The 19333-nt window shown below is 41.6% G+C and overlaps 1 protein-coding gene across 6 annotated transcripts in view; it reads right to left on the reverse strand.

Annotated features, from left to right (window-relative positions):
* Window positions 1–1159: 1159 nt before the first annotated feature.
* The window catches only part of GMEB2 (glucocorticoid modulatory element binding protein 2), a 134477-nt gene continuing 116303 nt past the window's right edge, over window positions 1160–19333 (reverse strand). For all 6 annotated transcript variants that reach the window (XM_033963346.1, XM_033963351.1, XM_033963348.1 and 3 more), the window contains 3 exons: window positions 4830–4967; window positions 4616–4738; window positions 1160–4502 (listed from right to left, as the gene is read on the reverse strand). In XM_033963346.1, coding sequence (XP_033819237.1) covers window positions 3913–4502; window positions 4616–4738; window positions 4830–4967 — 851 coding nt within the window. In that variant the 3' untranslated portion in view covers window positions 1160–3912. The remainder of the gene's footprint in view (window positions 4503–4615; window positions 4739–4829; window positions 4968–19333) is intronic.

The following is a 19333-nucleotide window of genomic DNA, read 5'->3' on the forward strand; positions in this document are numbered from 1 at the left end:
CATGCTCAAGGACTTCTATTTTCCCTCTCGCCGAGAATCTCGGCGAGAGGGAGAATTAGAAGTCCTTGAGCATGCGCAGATGCATGCTCAAGGCAGGCACGCAGAAGCCGGAGGTGTCAAGTCAAAAGGGCCCGGGACAAAGGCGCGCTTTGTCTATGAACTGAAGCCGGAAGATTTTCTAGGCACACAAGCTGTGCCTGCGTGCCGGTGCTGGTGCTAGACGGGGAGGTGGGTAAATTTTTAAGTTGTACTGGCGGGGGTGCCGGTTGGAGCCAGGGGGCCTTTGCGAGCGGGGGGAAGCGATGCCGGTTATCAGGGGGGGGTGCTCGCAAATCGAGTCAACACTCGGTTTGCGAGTCAAAAGTTTGCTGAGTGTTTTGCTCATCTTGCAAAACACTCGCAAACAGGATTACTCACAAACCGAGGTTTGACTGTATTAAAGACTCAATTATTTAATAGGCTGACATCGTAATGGTTTTGTCTTTTCTCTTATTTCAACCATGTTGCATTTTATTGTTATGTTTCTTATCTGCATGGTTTGCACTTTCATCTTGATCAATTTTATTGAAATGTTTGTACTTTTATTCTGATCAATTTCATTGAAATGTATGTACTGCCTTATGTTGTATTTTATCAAGATTTTTATTGAAAATGTATGTACTGTTTTTTCTTCATGCTGTGAGCTGCATAGAACCCCCCGGTAAGGCGGCATATAAATAAATTATTATTATTCATCAAACAACTCATTGCCCTGGCGATCTTGTAGATTCGGGTCCATATCCATGGTGCAGAGCCGGAGCCAGGCTAGACGGCGCATCACCACCGAGAAAGCAGTGACCCTGGAGGACATCTCAAAAGTGTCATATGCATGCGAAGTTGACCTAGAGTAGAATGCATATGCTGAAACTCTGACAGGTGATGTTCTGGGATGTACTTGAAGAAATTGGGCATAGCATTGACTCAATATTTAAGATATGATGTAAAGACAAAGGTGTAGTTTAAAATTCTATTTGTCATCATAGAATTTTGATACAGCTGACGGCCAAACTTGTCCATTGTCCTTCCCTCTCGGCCAGGTGGGACTGTGGCATAGACTTTGGCCGGATTGGTTCTTTTTAACGAGAAGGGATTGATGGGATAGTTGAGACTTTTCAAATCCCTTACAGTGGGATCATTTTAAATCTAGATTCTAGTTTGCTGGGACAGCAGGAATGGAATAAAGTGTATCAAGATTTATTTTGAAAGTTTGAGTAAGAATACCATTCATGGGCAATTTTAAGGAATTCCTTGGAGGTTTAGGTTATACCCAGTTCTTCCAAATACTCCTTAGAGTATTTTGAATCAGACTCCAAAGTGATGTTAAGGTCTTTACTCATTTGGCATAGAAATTTGATAAAGGACACCGAAGAAGAAGAGGGGTGGTCCTGTTGAGGTGAAGGTGAACGAGAGCCCCTCGAAGTACCTCACATAGCCGAGAAAGAAGGTGAAGCCTCTTTGAAATATTGATACCTGAGATCTGAATCCATAGACAAAAAAGCCAAGGAAAGACTGCTTCTGGAGTGAGACGGAGAAGCGGAACATTTCCATTTGGATGAACCAGCTGGTGAAGAAAGCCTCGCAGGAGAAGAACTCGACTGACGAGAATGCTGTGGTTCTGCAGTAGATTTCCTTGAGAAGGAAAGCTGGTTGTCTCGAGGAGTCTCGATGCCTCGAAAAACGAGGTCTGTCTCGAGAAGACGACCTGGGCCTTGATGAATGTTTTGAGAGATGGTGTGGAGATGACCTGTGCCTCGGAGAATGAGATGGTGAACTTGAATCCAGCCTCGATGAAGAATGTTGAGGAGTCCTTACCTTGTGCCTCGAAGAAGGCAATGCCTTATGCGTAGAGGTAGGGCTGGAAGTTGATGATTGAAGTCGAGACACTGATAAGGATTCAGCTCTTTGTGCAGATGTATCTCGAGGCACTCGCAAAGACTCAACTCTTTGCAGAATGTATAGATTGATCTCAAGGCACTCTTAAGGACTCGACTCCTTGTACAGAATGTGTTATTTTGCTGGAGGCACTCTCAAGGACTTGAGTCCTTGTATTACTGATGAGTGCTCAGGCTGGACTGCAGGAAACAGGGTCAAGGCAGGAGTTAATTTGGCAAGCATGTTACTAAACTCCTGATGCAGAATATTTATGACTGTATCCCTCTATATATTAGTTTAGGGGCAAAATAACTACCCACATACTCTGCAAAGCCAGCATCGAGACCACTGGATCTGGTACTATTGGTGTGGCTATGGACACCAAAGAAGACGACCTCGAGAAAGAGTGTTGCCTCAATTTCAAGACATGTTTCCTGGATAACCTCAGACTCACTGGTTTGATCGAGATTGAGGTTGAGATTTTGGCCCCATTGATGACTTTGCTGGAGTCGAGGTTGGGCCCGGAATCGGGGTCAAGGCCTTAGGTAAAGGTTGATCCATTCCCCCAAATATTTTTTCAATCGGAATTCAACGATGTTTAAGGACTAGTGTAGCACAGTGGGTGCACGACTCCGGATGATAATCAGATCCTAAACACTGTACACACCACTTGTGTGGGTCAGTGATGGAGATCGTGCGTTGACACCAGCTACACTTCTTGAACCCTGTGACCAACCGGGACATAGAATGGAACACGGCCGCAGCAAAATAGAAGCCTGCAGGCCGAAGCCACAGAGTAGGTCCCGCTGTGACAGAGCAAAAAAACAAAATTTCTTTTTTAAAAAAAAAATTAAAATGAAACACACAAATAAACACAGCGACCTTGTAAAGAAAAAACACGAGCCGCGGTGAGAGAAGGCAAGAGTAGAACTAACTCTCGCACAAAGCCTTTAAACGAGGGCTTCTCAGCTCTGCGGAAAACTTAGAACTTAGGAGACACTGAGGAGACGCGCGCCCTACCTCAGGAGGGAAGGCATTCGCACATGTGCAGTGCAACAGTCGCAAACTTTCTAAAAGTTCTTCAAGCAAGTCTGTTTGTGAAGCTATCCGCATCAGAGCTCCGTGGATGACATCACCCATATGTTGAGAATATGCTGCCTACTTGTCCTGGGATAATTATATATATGCCCTAGAACAGAATGCTTTTTCCTGACCAACACAGTGATAAACACACACACCAAGATTTATGATCCTCTTAGAAGACAAATTCCTATACATTCCCAAGAAATGATTGAAACCTTTCCTATAGTATCAGAATCTGCAGCAGCTCCCTTAACAAAGCCAGGTGAATCAATACAAATACTAAAAAACAGAACTAGAAATGTGAAGACCAGGTCTCCCAGGTCAATTGCTCTTCTCCTGCACTAATAAATAAATATTTGTTAATGGATCTGCAGTCTGCTTTCAGCAAGCAACCTTTGATGCATATCTATCCTCTGTCTTATGCAGCTTTAAACCAGAAGCAGTAGAATTAATCTATTAAATCTAAAAAAATGCTTCATCTAAAATACCAACCTAGAGGTGTTCTCAATAGTGTTTCAGGGAAAGGAAGAGATATCGCACAACCTTTTTTTTTTTTCCAGCTGCAAGTACAGGCTCACTGAGCATTCTCCTCCTCCTTGCTGCTGTTCAATAATACATCCCTTGTGCTCAGAGACTTCATAATTTCTGACCCCAAACAATAGTTAAACCAACATCTAGCACCTATCACCCCATCTTATCCTTCCCAATTTCCTGAGGCTGGCTGCATTTCTCAGTACCATTCATTCCCTTCCAATGCCCCCAACCCTAATGATGCCGACAGGCCAGAATGTCTCAATACACAGAGCAGTGATCGGGTTTTCTACCTTGACAGGAGTTTTGGCCATCTTCTTGCTCTTTGGTTCCTTCATCATATCCATCTGCAGACACAGCTTCTCATGTGTCCTCACCTCAAGTCTCTCACTTCTGCTCCTGTTCTTCTGTCAGAGTTGATACCTCAATGGTTGTAGTAGTACTATTCTCCTCTGCCACAGATGCTGCTACAGCTACAATGGTGCTGCCAGTAGGAGCCATCTGTGCCACATTTTGCAGTGTGTTACCGAGTCCAGGCAGTGTAAGCAGCTGGAAGGGGCTTAGCACCTTCACCAGTGTGCTACCATCCTGAATGGCTGCAGTGCTGAGGACAGTGAGGTTGGAGGAGTCGGGGTGGATCTCTAGTGCACTAGGAAAAGAGGAGCCCTGTGATGCCAAGACTGTGTATCCACCTAAGAATGGAGAGCTGGCCTGTGAGGAGCCTTTGTTTACAAGAGTTCCAGGAAGGGTTGACACCATTTTCCTGGAAGGAAGGCTAATGATCTGTGAGACTGGCACTCCTTGAGTTGAAGTGGATATGGCAGCAGGGCCAGAGGTGGCACGTGCGAGTCGAGGTCTTTTCACAGGTGAAGGGATGGTGACGGGAGTGAGGGTCATCAGAACATTGTTGAGATGCTGGGATTTGTGCTTTAGTTCCTTGGCTCGCTTCCTATGCTCATCACACTGCTGCTCCAGTGCTAGCAAAAGGAAACAAGAAAGGACAGTGTACAAACATCAGTAAAGACAAGTTATAGATTGCACCTGTATACCTGCACCTTCTCCTGCTGCTTTATGATTCTCCCTGCCTCACCTGCCAAATCTCTTGCCTGCTGTTCCCTTGAGCGATCCATTTGGCTTTTGTGACTTGCTAAAATCTTCTTCACCAGGTCCAACATGCCAAAGCTCTGTACAGTGTTGTTCAGTAAGATAGCATCTTGAAAAAGATAATTGCAAATACGAGATAACACAATCAGCCCTGTTCAGAGAGAGAGAAAGGGAAAGAGCACTGCACATATAGCACTTACCTTGCAGTTGTAAGGGAGTATCCTGCAGTCGCTGTTGTAAGCCCTTCATGGTCTCCAGCAACTCCTGCTGAAACTCCTGGATCACTTCATCCAGCAGACCTGCATCATTTAGTCCCTGCCAAAACCCAAAGGTTTCATCTAAGGGGGAAAAAAAATTGCAACAATTAAAATCAGTAAGCTCAGTCAGCCAGGAAACTTAATATACTGAAAGTGGCAGCACAGGGATGTCAAGTTGAAAGTGCTATGCACAGGAAGGGAATCAACATAAATTCTGCTGTTGTATCATATGTTCCTAGACTGTAGAGAAATGCTGAAATGCTGGAACCACACAGTGCCTTTATAGAGCAGGGCTCACAGTGGTGGTTTTCTTTGTCTCCATCTACTAGTCAACAAGCACAACCCAAAGGTCCTGAACTGTTCTGGTGAGGACATCAAGGAAAGCTGGATTAAAAAGAAAGTAGCTGCCTCTGAGACCCTAGGCACTTCAAACCATAAATTTCATATTATCTGCGTGGATAATTGCTGCATAACCGACTTCACCTGATTGTGAACTCTGCATGGACAAATTCTTGCAAAATCCGAGCAGAGAAATGAATGGAAAATCATGGAAAAAAAAGAGAAAGCGCACTAAACAGCCAGAGGACAAAATGGCAGAGCCCACTGCTACCTCAGTAACTCAGTTCTCAGAGGCTGGGCTCCCAGAGTAACTGCATCTGCACCTTTCATTAACACCTATTATGACAGGGCATGGGGTTAAACTCATTATCCCAGAATGTCTCTGGGATAACGTCTCCTGTAAAGCGCATCAAAACTACCTACAACATCCTACCATTACTAACAGAGATGCCTGGTTCGGGGCTCAAACTGTCTTAAACTAATTGATCCACGAGCACACAAGGAAAATGTCAGTATATCGTAAATGATCAGAAAATAAACAGGAGAAACTGCCTTCACAGCAGTGAGAAACACAAAACGACAACGAAGAAGACCAAATGGTGCTCAATTCTTTTTATTTTGTAACAGACTCGACACGATCGTGTTTCAGCCCTAAAAGGCCTGCCTCAGAAGTCTAGAATGAAACATGTATTGAAATTACACAATTATACAAACAACCTCCAGATAGAACAATGCAAACATACACAGAAATAAATTCATAAAAATGAAATAGTCATAAATACACTCTCAAATGTGTGATAATGTTGCAAATGTAAATAAACATTAAAAATTACAAATTAGTTAAAACATATTATGAATAACCTTTATTTAAAAAAACACATTGATATGTTAAAGAACAAATATATAATAAAACGTGGCTATCACCCAAATTATACTATAAAAAAATGAAACAATTACAAATAAATGAACATACCTTGCTGTTAAATCATGATAGAAAACATAAATTGATCCATTTGCTCAATTATTTCAATGAGTTCTCATGAAAAACACTAAAAGGTGTTGAAGAAAGGAGGACAAAGTCAGAAACAAAAGAAGAAAAGAAAAAAGAAGAACAAGAAGAGGAAAAAGACTAGAGAAAAAAGAAGAAAGGAGGAGAGAATTATGTTTACAATGCAGACATTAAAGAGACGTATAATTTATATATGTTGTCTAATCATTCTGCTCTATATTTTAATCATTTCGAATGAGACAGAAAGTAAAGTAGCAAGTAGTCTGGAAAAACATTATACAAAGGGAAAAAGAAAAAGAGAAAAAATGGTAAAGAAAAAAATATGTATATATATAAAAAAAATATAATGATAATATTAACCATCCTATATGTTTATATGATGCTAAAAGATCAATAAAATGATTGTGCTGAAAAAACAACCATTGCAAATAATTCTCCAATAAAAATGAGATTGCTTCAAATAAAAAATTGTATGATCGCTCCATTAGATAAAACATTTAAGAACATAAGAATTGCCGCTGCTGGGTCAGACCAGTGGTTCATCGTGCCCAGCAGTCCGCTCACGCGGTGGTCCTCTGGTCAAAGACTAGCGCCCTAACTGAGTCAACTCTACCTGCGTATGTTCAGGTTCAGCAGGAACTTGTCTAACTTTATCTTGAATCCCTGGAGGGTGTTTTCCCCTATGACAGACTCCGGAAGAGCGTTCCAGTTTTACACCACTCTCTGGGTAAAGAAGAACTTCCTTACATTCATAGAGAATCTATCCACTTTCAACTTTAGAGAGTGCCCCCTCGTTCTCCCCACCTTAGAGAGGGTGAACAACCTGTCCTTATCTACTAAGTCTATACCCTTCAGTACCTTGAATGTTTCGATCATGTCCTCTCTCAATTTCCTCTGCTCAAGGGGAAATTTATGTTGGTCATGCTCCACTCACGTGGGTACATTGGATCATATGCTATATTCTTGTGGTATGCTACAACCCTACTGGACGCAAGTCTGGAACACAATTTGTGAAATTCTACCTATTAAAGATGTTTTGACATATGCTATTGTGATTACGGGTGGGATAGTGTTAGCTTCCCCTTTAGATAAAGGAAGTGTTAAACTTTTACATTGTTTGATACTCATAGCTATAAAAACTATACTAGCACATTGGAAGGATTTTTCCTCTCTTACTTTCAAGGTTCAAGTTTCAAGTTTAATAGTTTTTTTGATTAATCGCTTAATCATACTTCTAAGCGATGAACAGTTTAAAAATTACATTTGATGGGTAACAATACAATAAATGACAATATTTAAAAACAACACGGGATTGAAATCAAATTTTTAACATACTCACAACATTGGGTAAGGGGGAATGAAATACAAATCAATAAAGTAAAGAAGAAACATTAAGGGAAAAATATAGAAGGTAAACAAAATAACAATAAAATATAATAAGATAAAATTTATTAGGGTTATAGGATATTAAAATTAGTTTTCAAAGGCATCCTTGAAAAGAAATGTTTTTAAATTACTTTTAAATTTTCCAAGTTCCTGTTCTTCCCTTAAAAACATTGGAAGGGCATTCCAAGTCTGTGGTGCAGTAACCGAAAAAATAAATTGCCATCTTGTATTAATAACTTTCAATGAAGGAATAGTCAATAAGTTCTGTTCATTAGATCTCAAAACTCTATTTGAGGAGTATGGAATTAATAATTTAAATAGAAATGCTGGAGTCTTATTACAAAGAGTTTTGAAAGTCAGTATACAAAGCTTATATGTAATTCGATGAATAACTGGAAGCCAGTGTGCATTTTTAAGAAGTGGTGTTACGTGGTCAAACTTTCTGGATTTGGTTATAAGCCTAATTGAGGCATTTTGAATGATTTGAAAACGTTTTATTTCGTTCAACGCAATTCCTTTGAAGAGAGAATTGCAATAGTCGATTTTAGAAATCACCAAAGAGTGAATAAGAATATTAAGTGATTTTGAACATAGAAATTTGGAAATAGATCGAATTTTACGTAATCTGTAAAAGGTAGTTTTAATAATATTACTGATATGAATGGTGGAATACCGTTTGCTTGTATGTCAAATTTGAAAAATCCATAGCGGACAATGACAGACTATCTCATTCTGCATTCCATCATATATGGTCTCCTGTACTGTTGTATGCTGGTAGTCCCTGATCAGGACTTATACTTTATAATTTTATATGTAGTCTGTACCAGATGTGGACATTGCTGTCTGCTACTGTAGCACTGAAATGTGGAAAAGGCCTGTTACTCTATTGTTAGGCACCTTTGTCTGTGACTATGACAACATGACAGTTCTTCATGTTATAATGTTTTTCTCTTTTGTATTCTTTTTATTCTAAAAATCTTAATAAAAAATGTATTGAACTGAAAAAAAAAAAAGAACATTAATTTAAAGAGGAAAATTGAAATGCTTGAGAACAATTCACATAATAATAATTTAAGGTTAATTAATTTTCCTAGGCTTGAGATGATAACACCTAGAAGTATGCTTAAGAGATATTTAGTGGAAATGTTGGAATTATCTGAAGAAATGTTATCACCATTCTCACGGGTGTATTATCTGCCTGATAAAGGCCGTAATCAACAACAAAAAAAATCCTCGGATCAAGAACCTTTAAATGTTTCAGAAATCTTAGAGACATCTGATAAAGATTTAGCATCGCCAGCTACTTTGATTGTAACTGTAGCCCTACCAATAGATAAAGCATGGTTGTTAAAACTTTACTTTAAAAAAAGACTAAACTAAACTAAACTAAATCTTGGGTTTATATACCGCGCCATCTCCACATATGTGGAGCTCGGCACGGTTTACAGGAATTGTAATGAGAAAGGAACTCCAAGGAAGGGTTGGGTGAAGATCGGAGAAGGAAGAGTGTTAGCGGGCTAGGATGTCAGAAGAGGAGGGAGTGTTAGGTTTTTGAGAAAAGCCAGGTTTTCAGATGCTTACGGAAGGGTTGGAGAGCACTCAGGTTCCGAAGAGGGGAGGCGAGGCTGTTCTAGAGCTTGATGAATCTGAAGAGGAGGGAAGTCCCCAGTTTTCCAGGGTGGGAAATGTCTTTTAGTGAGGGGAAGGATAATTTTGATTTTTGGATAGGTCTGGTGGTATTAAGATTTGAGGAATTCCAAGAAAATGGAATTAATGGAGGAAGGATGCCCCGTGGAGGATCTTGAAAGTTAGGCAGATGCATTTGAAGTGAACTCTGGAAATTATCGGGAGCCAATGAAGCTTGGAAAGGAGTGGTGAGACGTGATCGAATTTACTTTTTGCAAAGATAAGCTTGGGCGCGGCAAAATTTTTCTTAGTCACAAAATACAGATGTTCCCAGATCTTTCACGGGAGACGCATAAGCGCCGCCGTGAATTTCTTCTTTTGAAACCTGGGGTTATATCTTTGGGGGCTACTTTTTATCTTAGACACCCTTGTAAGTGTACACTTTCCCTTCCCCATTCGCGGTTTCGACACTTGCGAGTTTACATATTCGTGATTTTTTGGGGGGGAGGGGGAAACCCCACCCATAGTATAGCACGTTCCCGCCTCTCTCCAGCCTTCCCCCCCCACACCCCCCGGCATCCTGGCCTTACCTGGTGTTCTAGCGTGCTTTCAGGGCAGGAGCGATCTTCCTACGCTCCTGCCCCGTGTAGATCGCCAATAGGAAATGGCTGCCGTGAGCTCCCGTCATAGTCTCAAGAGACTACAGGAACTCACGGCAGTCCTATTGCCCCTAACCCCCGCGAATACCAAGGGAGAAGTGTATTGTGTGTTACCGTACTGTTAAGTGTGTGTTCTTTGAACCATCTCAATTTACAACTTTTGTGGCAATGTCTCGTCTGGACAGAGGAAAATCTTGAGCCCTATAATTTGATTAAGTATGGGACCTCGTTTTCATAAGAACATAAGAATTGCCGCTGCTGGGTCAGACACGGGATCCATCGTGCCCAGCAGTCCGCACACGCGGCGGCCCTGTGGTCAAAGACCAGTGCCATATCTGAGACTAGCCCTACTTGCATGCATTCTGGTTCAGCAGGAACTTGTCTAACTTTGTCTTGAATCCCTGGAGGGTGTTTTCCCCTATGACAGACTCGAGCAGAGCGTTCCAGTTTTTTTTACTACTCTCTGGGTGAAGAAGAACTTCCTTATGTTCGTACAGAATCTATCCCTTTTCAATTTTAGAGGGTGCTACAGCTTTCAGCCTTCTGGCTCTCGTTCTCTCTGAGAATCTCGAAGAGAGGCGGGAGCCAAAAGTCCTTGAGCATGCACAGATGCTCAAGGCCCAGTCCGGGAGAAGACAGGATCTTCAGGCACTGGCACCAGCATCTCCTGTGGGTTGGTTCTGCATGCTGGTGCCACATTGGGTGTAAGCCTTCAGTGTGGGCGGTGGATGCCAGTTTGCACGGGGGGGGCGGGGGTTTGCAAGGGGGGAGGCGATGCCAGTTTGTGCGGGAAGGCAATGCCGGTTCACGGGTGGGGGGACTCGCAAATCGAGTCAATGCTCAGTTTGCGAGTCACGATTTGCAAAAATGTTTTGCTCGTCTTGCAAAACACTCGCAAACCACGGTACTCGCAAACCGAGGTTTGACTATATGTAAAACGTATAATCCAAAGGACCGTGTACATCAAAAACTCAACTGATAAAATAAAAGCCATGAACCTGTTTGAAATGCAAACCTAACAATGACATATTTAAATTTATACTAACAAATCTTTTATAAATTAACCATCGTTATATCAAACTTTGTATAGATCACCATAATAATCAGCATACGAGAAAAGAACGTTTGACTCACCCATGCCTGAAGCTGTCAGCGAGTATAGCGAAACCGCATACAAATGAAAGTGAAACTAAAAGCCATTGTAAAAAGCGCACTATTTAACTTATGGCCATTGTAAAAAGGTGCAAGTTAAAAAACACTACTGTGCATGAGTGGTCCTATGTATAGTTTAAATGGCCCAAAGAACCGCGGGAAATGAAACTAAAAAAAATGCAATTTTTCAAACAGTCTTATTCACCATTGCACCTGTATGGCTTTGTGCAATAACGCTGTGTTAAAATATTTTGATTGGGACTTAAGATAAATGGCTTAGACCTGAAAAATATCTTAATTATAAACAAACTCAAAAATGAGCAATCAAAAAAAATTATATAAGAACATAAGAATTGCCACTGCTGAGTCAGACCAGTGGTCCATCATGCCCAGCAGTCCGCTCACGCGGCGGCCCTCTGGTCTAAGACCAGCACCCTGAGACTAGCCCTACCAGCGTACGTTCTTGTTCAAATTGACCCCACCATCACCAAACTGATGATAAAAACGAAATCAAAACATTTCTATTTAAAAAACACGTCACCACTAACTAATCTCCTCCCCCTTCGCACAAGCTCACCCTCTAACACATTAGTCAACACCTAGAACCTTACCTTCCAAAAATATTCTGATTCCTAAATAAGCATCTACCTTCAGTAACCAACAAACTTCCTCCTTCATTGTTAGGTAACTTTTCTTCTGTAACCAGTATATACTGATATTCTCCACTGTATCCTGTTATTATCTGATTCTCTACTCTGAAATTCTTTCGGAAAAATCCAGATATCCTATAATTTATAATCCTCTACCACACCATGTAAAGTACAAGAACCAATGTTAAATACATGAATCAATGTTATATAATGTAATTCTCTCGGTAATGTCCAGATCTCTTCTAATTTGTAATCCGCCTAGAACCGCAAGGCACAGGCGGAATAGAAATCACTAATGTAATGTAATGTAAATTAGAATATCGTGATGGACAACGTCGAAAGCAGCAAAGAGGTCGAATTGCAGGAGGACGGCAAACTTGTTGCGAGAGTGAAGATGTTGAACTTTAGAAATTAGGGAGGTCAATAGGGATTCGGTGCTGAAGTTGGGACGAAAGCCAAATTGGTAAGGTAGGAGAATGGAGAATCTCTCAAGATAAGATGAGAGTTGGGTCGATATGATGGATTCGAGCATCTTGGTAAGGAGAGGGATATTTGCTATTGGGTGATAGCTGGATGGTATGGAAGGGTCGAGGTCTGGTTTTTTCAGTAGAGGGGTTAAGCCGATATGGCCCATTTCTGGGGAGAAAAGGCCCGCATGTAGTTAAACTCAGCCATTGCCATTACCAGTTCAGGGTCCTTCCTTTCGGTCTAGCATCTTCTCCTAGAGTCTTCATGAAGTGTCTGATTGTGATGGCCACATCTATCCGATTACACGGCCTTCAGGTCTTTTTCTTTTTTCTGAATGTCGGGTTCCTGAGGCTGTTTCTTCTCAGGAAGTGGTCCATATGGACGATCTGCATAGGCCAAATTTGGTAAAAAAAAAAAATCTGCTTGATCTATTGCCCTAATAGTAAGTACACTAGAAAGAAGTGATGAAAATAAATCTCCAGAGTCACTTCTAACCCTTTTGCGCCCTCTTCAAGTTTATTAAAAATTTGATAAAAAGCTAATCATAAATTCTAAGCGTTTTACAGTAAAAATTTAAAAAGGGGTCCAGTTAAACTATTAATAACATAACTTTACTTACATGAAACAATAGGATATTGGGGAGAAATATAATTTAAAAGAAAGAAAGAAAGAACAATTAAGGACAATAACATGGTGGCAATAACGTATCATCGGGAGATTTATGGTTCAGAGACTGGGCATTATCTGTGATCTCTGTGGTTGATACTACCTTTGTGTGCTTATTAGGTGGCTGAATCTGTCTATTTAATCTATTGCCGGATATTCCTAATTTTAGTCACAGGTCTAGGTTTAGCCCAAGTTCACATGTTGCCTTTTTTGTAATCATCATTGTCTCTTTACATTTTAATATTTTTCTTCCTCTTGATCTCACCTCTGAAACTATCAAGTTTTTTGTTTACACCTTCATTAATAACATCAAAATTTTGTATAATTGTGTAATTTCAATACGTTTCATTCTAGACTCCTGACGCAGGCCTTTTAGGGCCGAAACACGATCGTGTCGAGTATATTACAAAATAAAAAGGATTGAGCACCATCTGGTCTCCTTCGTTGTCGTTTTGTGCAGTATATCGTAAATACCAATTTTATAGATGCAGAGATAGACCTGGTAAATTGTTAGCTCAGATAGCAAAGAGTTGGCTGGGATCAATATATGTATCGGGCCTCACGGCAGCTTACAGTACTCTCATTACTAATCTCATTCACATAGCCAACTTCTTTTACCAACATTTCCAACAGGTATACTGTATTCTGAACCCTGATTATTTAGAAGACTTGGGCCTCCCCCAATTGTCTGTGGAGGCCCGTGCTCACTTAAATGCTCTACTCCAGGCAAAAGAAATCCAAAAGGCCATTGCTAAAATGAAATCTGGTTCTGCCCCTGGGCCTGATGACTTTACCCCTGAATTTTATAAAATGCTGTCGGTACCCTTATTAGGCCCTCTTCAAACATACTATGGGGATGCCATTGAAAAAGGCACGTTCTCCACATATTCCAATTTGGCTCTTACCACGTTGATTCCGAAACCAGGTAAAACAGGTCATGCACCAGAAGATTATAGACCGATCTCATTAATTAATGTGGATATCAAAATACTCCCAAAATCCTGGCAGAGTGCCTGATCTCCTTTTTACGCTTTCTCATTGGGGACCACCAGTTGGGTTTTTTGCCAAAGCAACACATTACATTACATTAGTGACTTTTATTCCGCCATTACCTTGCGGTTCAAGGCAGATTACATAAGAGGTTATCTGGACATTTCCAGAAGAGTTACAGAGTTGAGCAGGTTACTTTGAGGGATTGAAATGCTTCCTGCGGAGTTAGTTTGTCTTGATGGAATTCTTGAATAGCAGGGTTTTTATTTCTTTTCTGAAAGTTTTGTAGTCTGGAGAGTTGGTAGTCTAGTTTTGCTGCCTGCGTGGCCAGTAGGCCATCATACATTTTTTTGCATTTGACGCCTCTGATTTGAGGGTGCGTGAATGGTGTCTGGATTCTCCTTTGCCTGGTTGTGGTAGTTTGGATAAGACGGTTGTTCAAGTAGGCTGGGCTGTCTCCATTTATGGCTTTAAATAGTAGACAGTAGAATTTGAATAGTATTCTTGCTTGTATTGAGAGCCAGTGTGAGTCGAGGTATGCAGTGATGATGTGGTCGTATTTCTTCAGTGAATAGATCAGTCTCAGAGCTGTATTTTGTAGTTGTTTTATCATGACTGCAGGGCAGGGGAGATAGAGGATGTTGCAGTAGTCTATAAGTCCAAGGACTAAGGATTGGACCATGAGCTGGAATTGTTTTCTGTCGAAGAACTTTCAGATTAGCCTTAAGTTTCACGTGACCGCAAATGATTTCTGTATTGTTTTGTTGACTTGTGGTTGCATGGTATAGCATCTGTCTATCATCACTCCCAGAAGTTTTAGGGTGGGTTGAATGGGGTATGTGATTGAGTTTCTTACTGAGTTTGTTATGGTTGGGATTTCATTTTTTTTCGAGAAGTATAAATTTTGTTTTGTCTGGGTTCAATTTTAGTTTGTGATCTTTCATCCATGTTGCCAGTGTATCTAGTGTTCTATGTAGTGTGTCTGTCATGGAGGGTGTTGGTAGATCAAAAGGAAGGATGGTGATGTCGTCTGCATAGCTATAAGAGGTTAAGCCTAATTTGTCTAGGCAGGTACCAAGGGATGCAATGTAGAGATTGAAGAGTGCAGGGGATAATGGCGACCCTTGGGGTACGCCGCAGGGGGACCCTGTAGGTCCTGGATTGTAGGAATCCTTGAAACCATGTGTGCACCTTATCCGTGATTCCTATTGTTTCTAGTATTTGTAGTAAAATGTCATGGTCTGCCAGGTCAAATGCTGCGGTGCGATCTAGTTGTATAATCAGCATTTTTTTGCCTGTGCTGAGGTGTTGTCTAGCTGTGTCCAGGAGGGTAACTAGTAGTGTCTCTGTGCTGTAGTTGGTTCTGAACCCAGACTGTGTAGGGTGGAGTAAGCTGTAGTTTTCTAGGTAGTTGGTGAGGTGTTTAGCTATGAGGCATTCCATTAGCTTGACGTATAATGGGATTGAGGCTATAGGTCTGTAGTTGGATGGTAGATATGTTGCTCCTTTTGGGTCTTTTATGATTGTGGTAATGATGATTTCATTGAGGTCTTGTGGGAAAAGGCCATCTATGAGCAGGGATTGTATCAATTGTATGAGGAGAGTGTGGAATTTGGGGCTGGAGGCTTTTAACAGGTATGGAGGGCAATGGTTGAGGTCACAGGCTACATGGCTGTATTTTTTTATAGAGACTGTTTAGGTCGGATCATTGTATTGTGGCGAAGTCTCTGATTCTTCTTCTGTGGGGGACATTGTGATCTCATCTAGGTGGATTGGGGTTCTTGCGAAGGTTGTCCTGGCTGTTGTAATTTTGTTTCTAAAGTGTTAAGCTAGAAGGGTGGCTGAAGGGGGTAGAGTGTCATTATTGGCTAGATAGGGTTTGGTGTCTGTGAGTTCTTTTAGTAAATGGAATAGTTTTTTTGTGTCTTGAACTTCTATGCCTATTTGGTTGGTGTAGTGTATCCTTCTTTTCTTTTAGTTTTTGCTTGTATTGTTGGTTTAATTTTCTCCATGCTGTTTTTGTGTGTTCTTGGTTACTTTTTCTCCATTTTCTTTTGGAAGCTCGGGTATTGTTCAAGTTGGGCTGTTTTTATTACAAGGTTTTATATGATGCAGCCCCTACTTATCTGGCTAATAGTTTTTCCATAGCTATGCACAAATGCAGTAGAAAAACTCATGCTCTGTTCAATTTCCCGTCTGTAAAAGGTTGTAAAAGCAAGAAATTCCTAAATCGCTCTTTAGCATCTCAGGTAGCTTCTCATGAAAAAGAATTTCGATCATTGTTGCTCACAGCTGTTTCTTACAGACATTTTAGAAAAGAGCTAAAAACCTATCTTTTCTCCAAATACCTGACTAGCTGACTCATTCAAATATACGATTATGTTTAATGTTTATAATCTTTTGTAAACCGCATAGAACTTTTGGTAACGCGGTCTACAAGTATAATGTTATGTGTTTCTTTCTAGTCATCTGCATTGTCTTTTGAGTAGGAGTAGTTCGTTGTCATAGAAACATAGAAGGTGACGGCAGATAAGGGCCAAGGCCCATCAAGTCTGCCCACATCAATGACCCTCCCCTACCTCCCTTTGCGAAGAGATCCCACCTTTCGATCCCATTTAGCTTTAAAATCAGGCACACTGCTGGCTTCAATCACCTGCATCGGAAGACCATTCCATCGATCCACCACCCTCTCTGTGAAGAAGTATTTCCTGGTGTCGCCATGTAATGTCCCTCCCCTGATTTTCCATGGATGCCCTCGTGTTGACGTGGGTTCCTTGAAGAAGAAGATATCCTCCCCCACCTCTATACGGCGCGTGAGGTACTTGAATGTCTCGATCATGTCCCCCCTCTCCCTGCGTTCCTCAAGGGAGTAGAGCTGCAGTTTACTCAGCCGTTCCTCATACGGGAGATCCCTGAGCCCCGTGACCATCCGTGTGGCCATTCGCTGGACCGACTCAAGTCTCAGCACATCTTTGCGGTAATGTGGCCTCCAGAATTGTACACAGTATTCCAGATGGGGTCTCACCATGGACCTATATAATGGCATTATGACTTCGGGCTTACGGCTAACGAAACTCCTTCGTATGCAACCCATGATTTGTCTGGCTTTAGATGAAGCTTTCTCCACCTGAGTTGCAGTCTTCATGTCCTCACTGATGATTACCCCTAAGTCTCGTTCCGCTACAGTTCTCTCTAGGATCTCACCATTAAGAGTATAAGTCTTACATGGATTTTTGTTGCCAAGATGCATGACCTTGCATTTTTTGGCATTGAAGTTTAGTTGCCAGGTCCTGGACCAATTCTCCAGTAGGAGGAGGTCGTGTGCCATACTATCGGTCTTGGATTTGTTGTCAGGTCCTGTTGTGTTCTTGTCCACTATATTGCATAATTTGGCATCATCGGCGAATAACGTTAATTTACCCTGAAGCCCTTCAGCCAAGTCCCTTATGAAGATGTTGAACAAGATTGGGCCCAAGACCGAGCCCTGCGGCACTCCACTTAACACTTAACACCTCTGTCGTTGTCGAACCATTTGTCTGATTGTCTGCTGATTCTGGTTTTTGTTTGTATTGGGGCTAGTTCATCTAGGGTAGCTATACTTAGTGTGCACCATTGTGAGATGAAATCTTTGGGGTTACATTCTTGGATTGTTGCGTCTGTTTTATTCAAGAATTTGGAGGGGTCGATGTATTTATGTGATTCATAGGTTACAGTTTGGGATTTTGGTTTAGTTTTGCCTTTGACCCAGTTGATATTGAAGGTGTATGTGTAGTGATCTGATCAGAGGGATCGGGACCAATTTCCATTTGAGGTGTGGATCTATGATAGAATAGGTCATTGGGTCATGAAGGCTGCGATGTCAAGTTGTGGCCTTTCTCATGTATGGTTTGTGGGTCTAAAATTTTCTAGGTTAAGGCTTCAAGGTAGTAGGTTTTCTATTTGTTTAGAGGATTAGTCTTAGAGGTGGAGGTTTAGATCTCCTAGGATTAGGTTGTACACTGCTGTTAGTGAGTTTTGGTATATAAAATCTTCACATTCTGGTCTTGCTGTGTTCCACTGCCCTGGTGTTATATAGCAGATCATGCAGGTTATGGATCCTTTTAGTATGGTGCATGATAGTTGGCAGGTGCTGCTGTCTATGTTGGCCTCTCAAAACTCATAACTACCGGGGATCCTAGTCAGCTTTGATGCAGACAAAGCTTTTGATACAGTAAATTGGAACTATCTTTTTATCACCTTAAGATTTGTAAGTGTGGACTCCAACTTTTATACACCAACCCAATAGCTGCAGTGTTACTTAACAGCATCCTTACCGATACTTTTACCATTACCTGAGGCACTCGCCAAGGCTGCCCCCTTTCCCGTTTATTGTTCATGCTCTATCTAGAACCCCTACTACAAACTATCATGTGGGATCCGGACATCGTGGGACTACCATTGGGACCTTCACCCCTGAAAATCCTAGCTTATGCTGACAAAATGTTACTCACCTTATTACAACCGCGTTCCTCCTTGGTTACCCTGCTAGGCACCTTGGAGGAATTTGGGTTTTACTCCAACCTCCAGCTGAATCTCCATAAACCAGTGGTATTACCTTTGCAGCCCCAAGTACAGTAGGCTTGGGAAGAAGAGTTCCTTTTGACCTGGATGACAGGACACATAAAATAATTGGGGATTCTTATACCCCAAAACCTTACCACCTTATACTCATTAAACATAGAACCTCAGCTACTGGACACAACCTCTAAATTGATGGCCTGGCATAACTTTCCCATCGTATTCTTTGCTAAAATAGCTCTTTACAATATGCTGGTGGTCCCACAATGGTTATATGCTTTGCAGGTCCTCCCTCTGGTATTGACCTCCAGGCACCTGTGGCTTCTGGATAAAACGCTCTCAAAATTTTTATGGTGGGGCAAATGGGCTAGGCTCCCCTTACGCATTTTGATGTTACCTAAACCTAAAGGGAGAATGGGCTTGCTGAGCCTCTGACTGTTTTCCTGGGCCTAAGGGATGTGACATATAGGGGACTGGTTTAGAGGGACTATTCACTTTGCAGTGACAACAGTGAAAACACAACTGAGTCTCCTCCACTTTAGTCATTTCCTGCATGCTCAGGGGGCACAGACCTCAGGGGCCGTCTCTCTTTTTTACCTTCCTATGCAGAGGGTCTGGCACCAGGTGGTCAAGTTGCTGGGCTACCAAGCTGACATCACATCAGAACTCTCAATTCATGTTAATGGAGCATTTACTCCCAGTTCCATGAGCCCCTCATTCTTGCGAATGGCTTGCTGTGGTCTGCACCAGTATTTCTCTACTCGGTCCTGGAGTACCTCCTTGCCAGTCAGGTTTTCAGCATATCCACAATGAATATGCATGAAAGAAATTTGCATATAATGGAGGCAGTGTATGCAAATCGAATTTATGCATATTCATTGTGGATATCCTGAAAACCTGACTGGCAAGGGGGTACTCCAGAACCGAGTTGAGAAATACCGGTCT

This window comes from Geotrypetes seraphini, chromosome 11, assembly GCF_902459505.1.
Source record: "Geotrypetes seraphini chromosome 11, aGeoSer1.1, whole genome shotgun sequence".
NCBI lineage: Eukaryota > Metazoa > Chordata > Amphibia > Gymnophiona > Dermophiidae > Geotrypetes > Geotrypetes seraphini.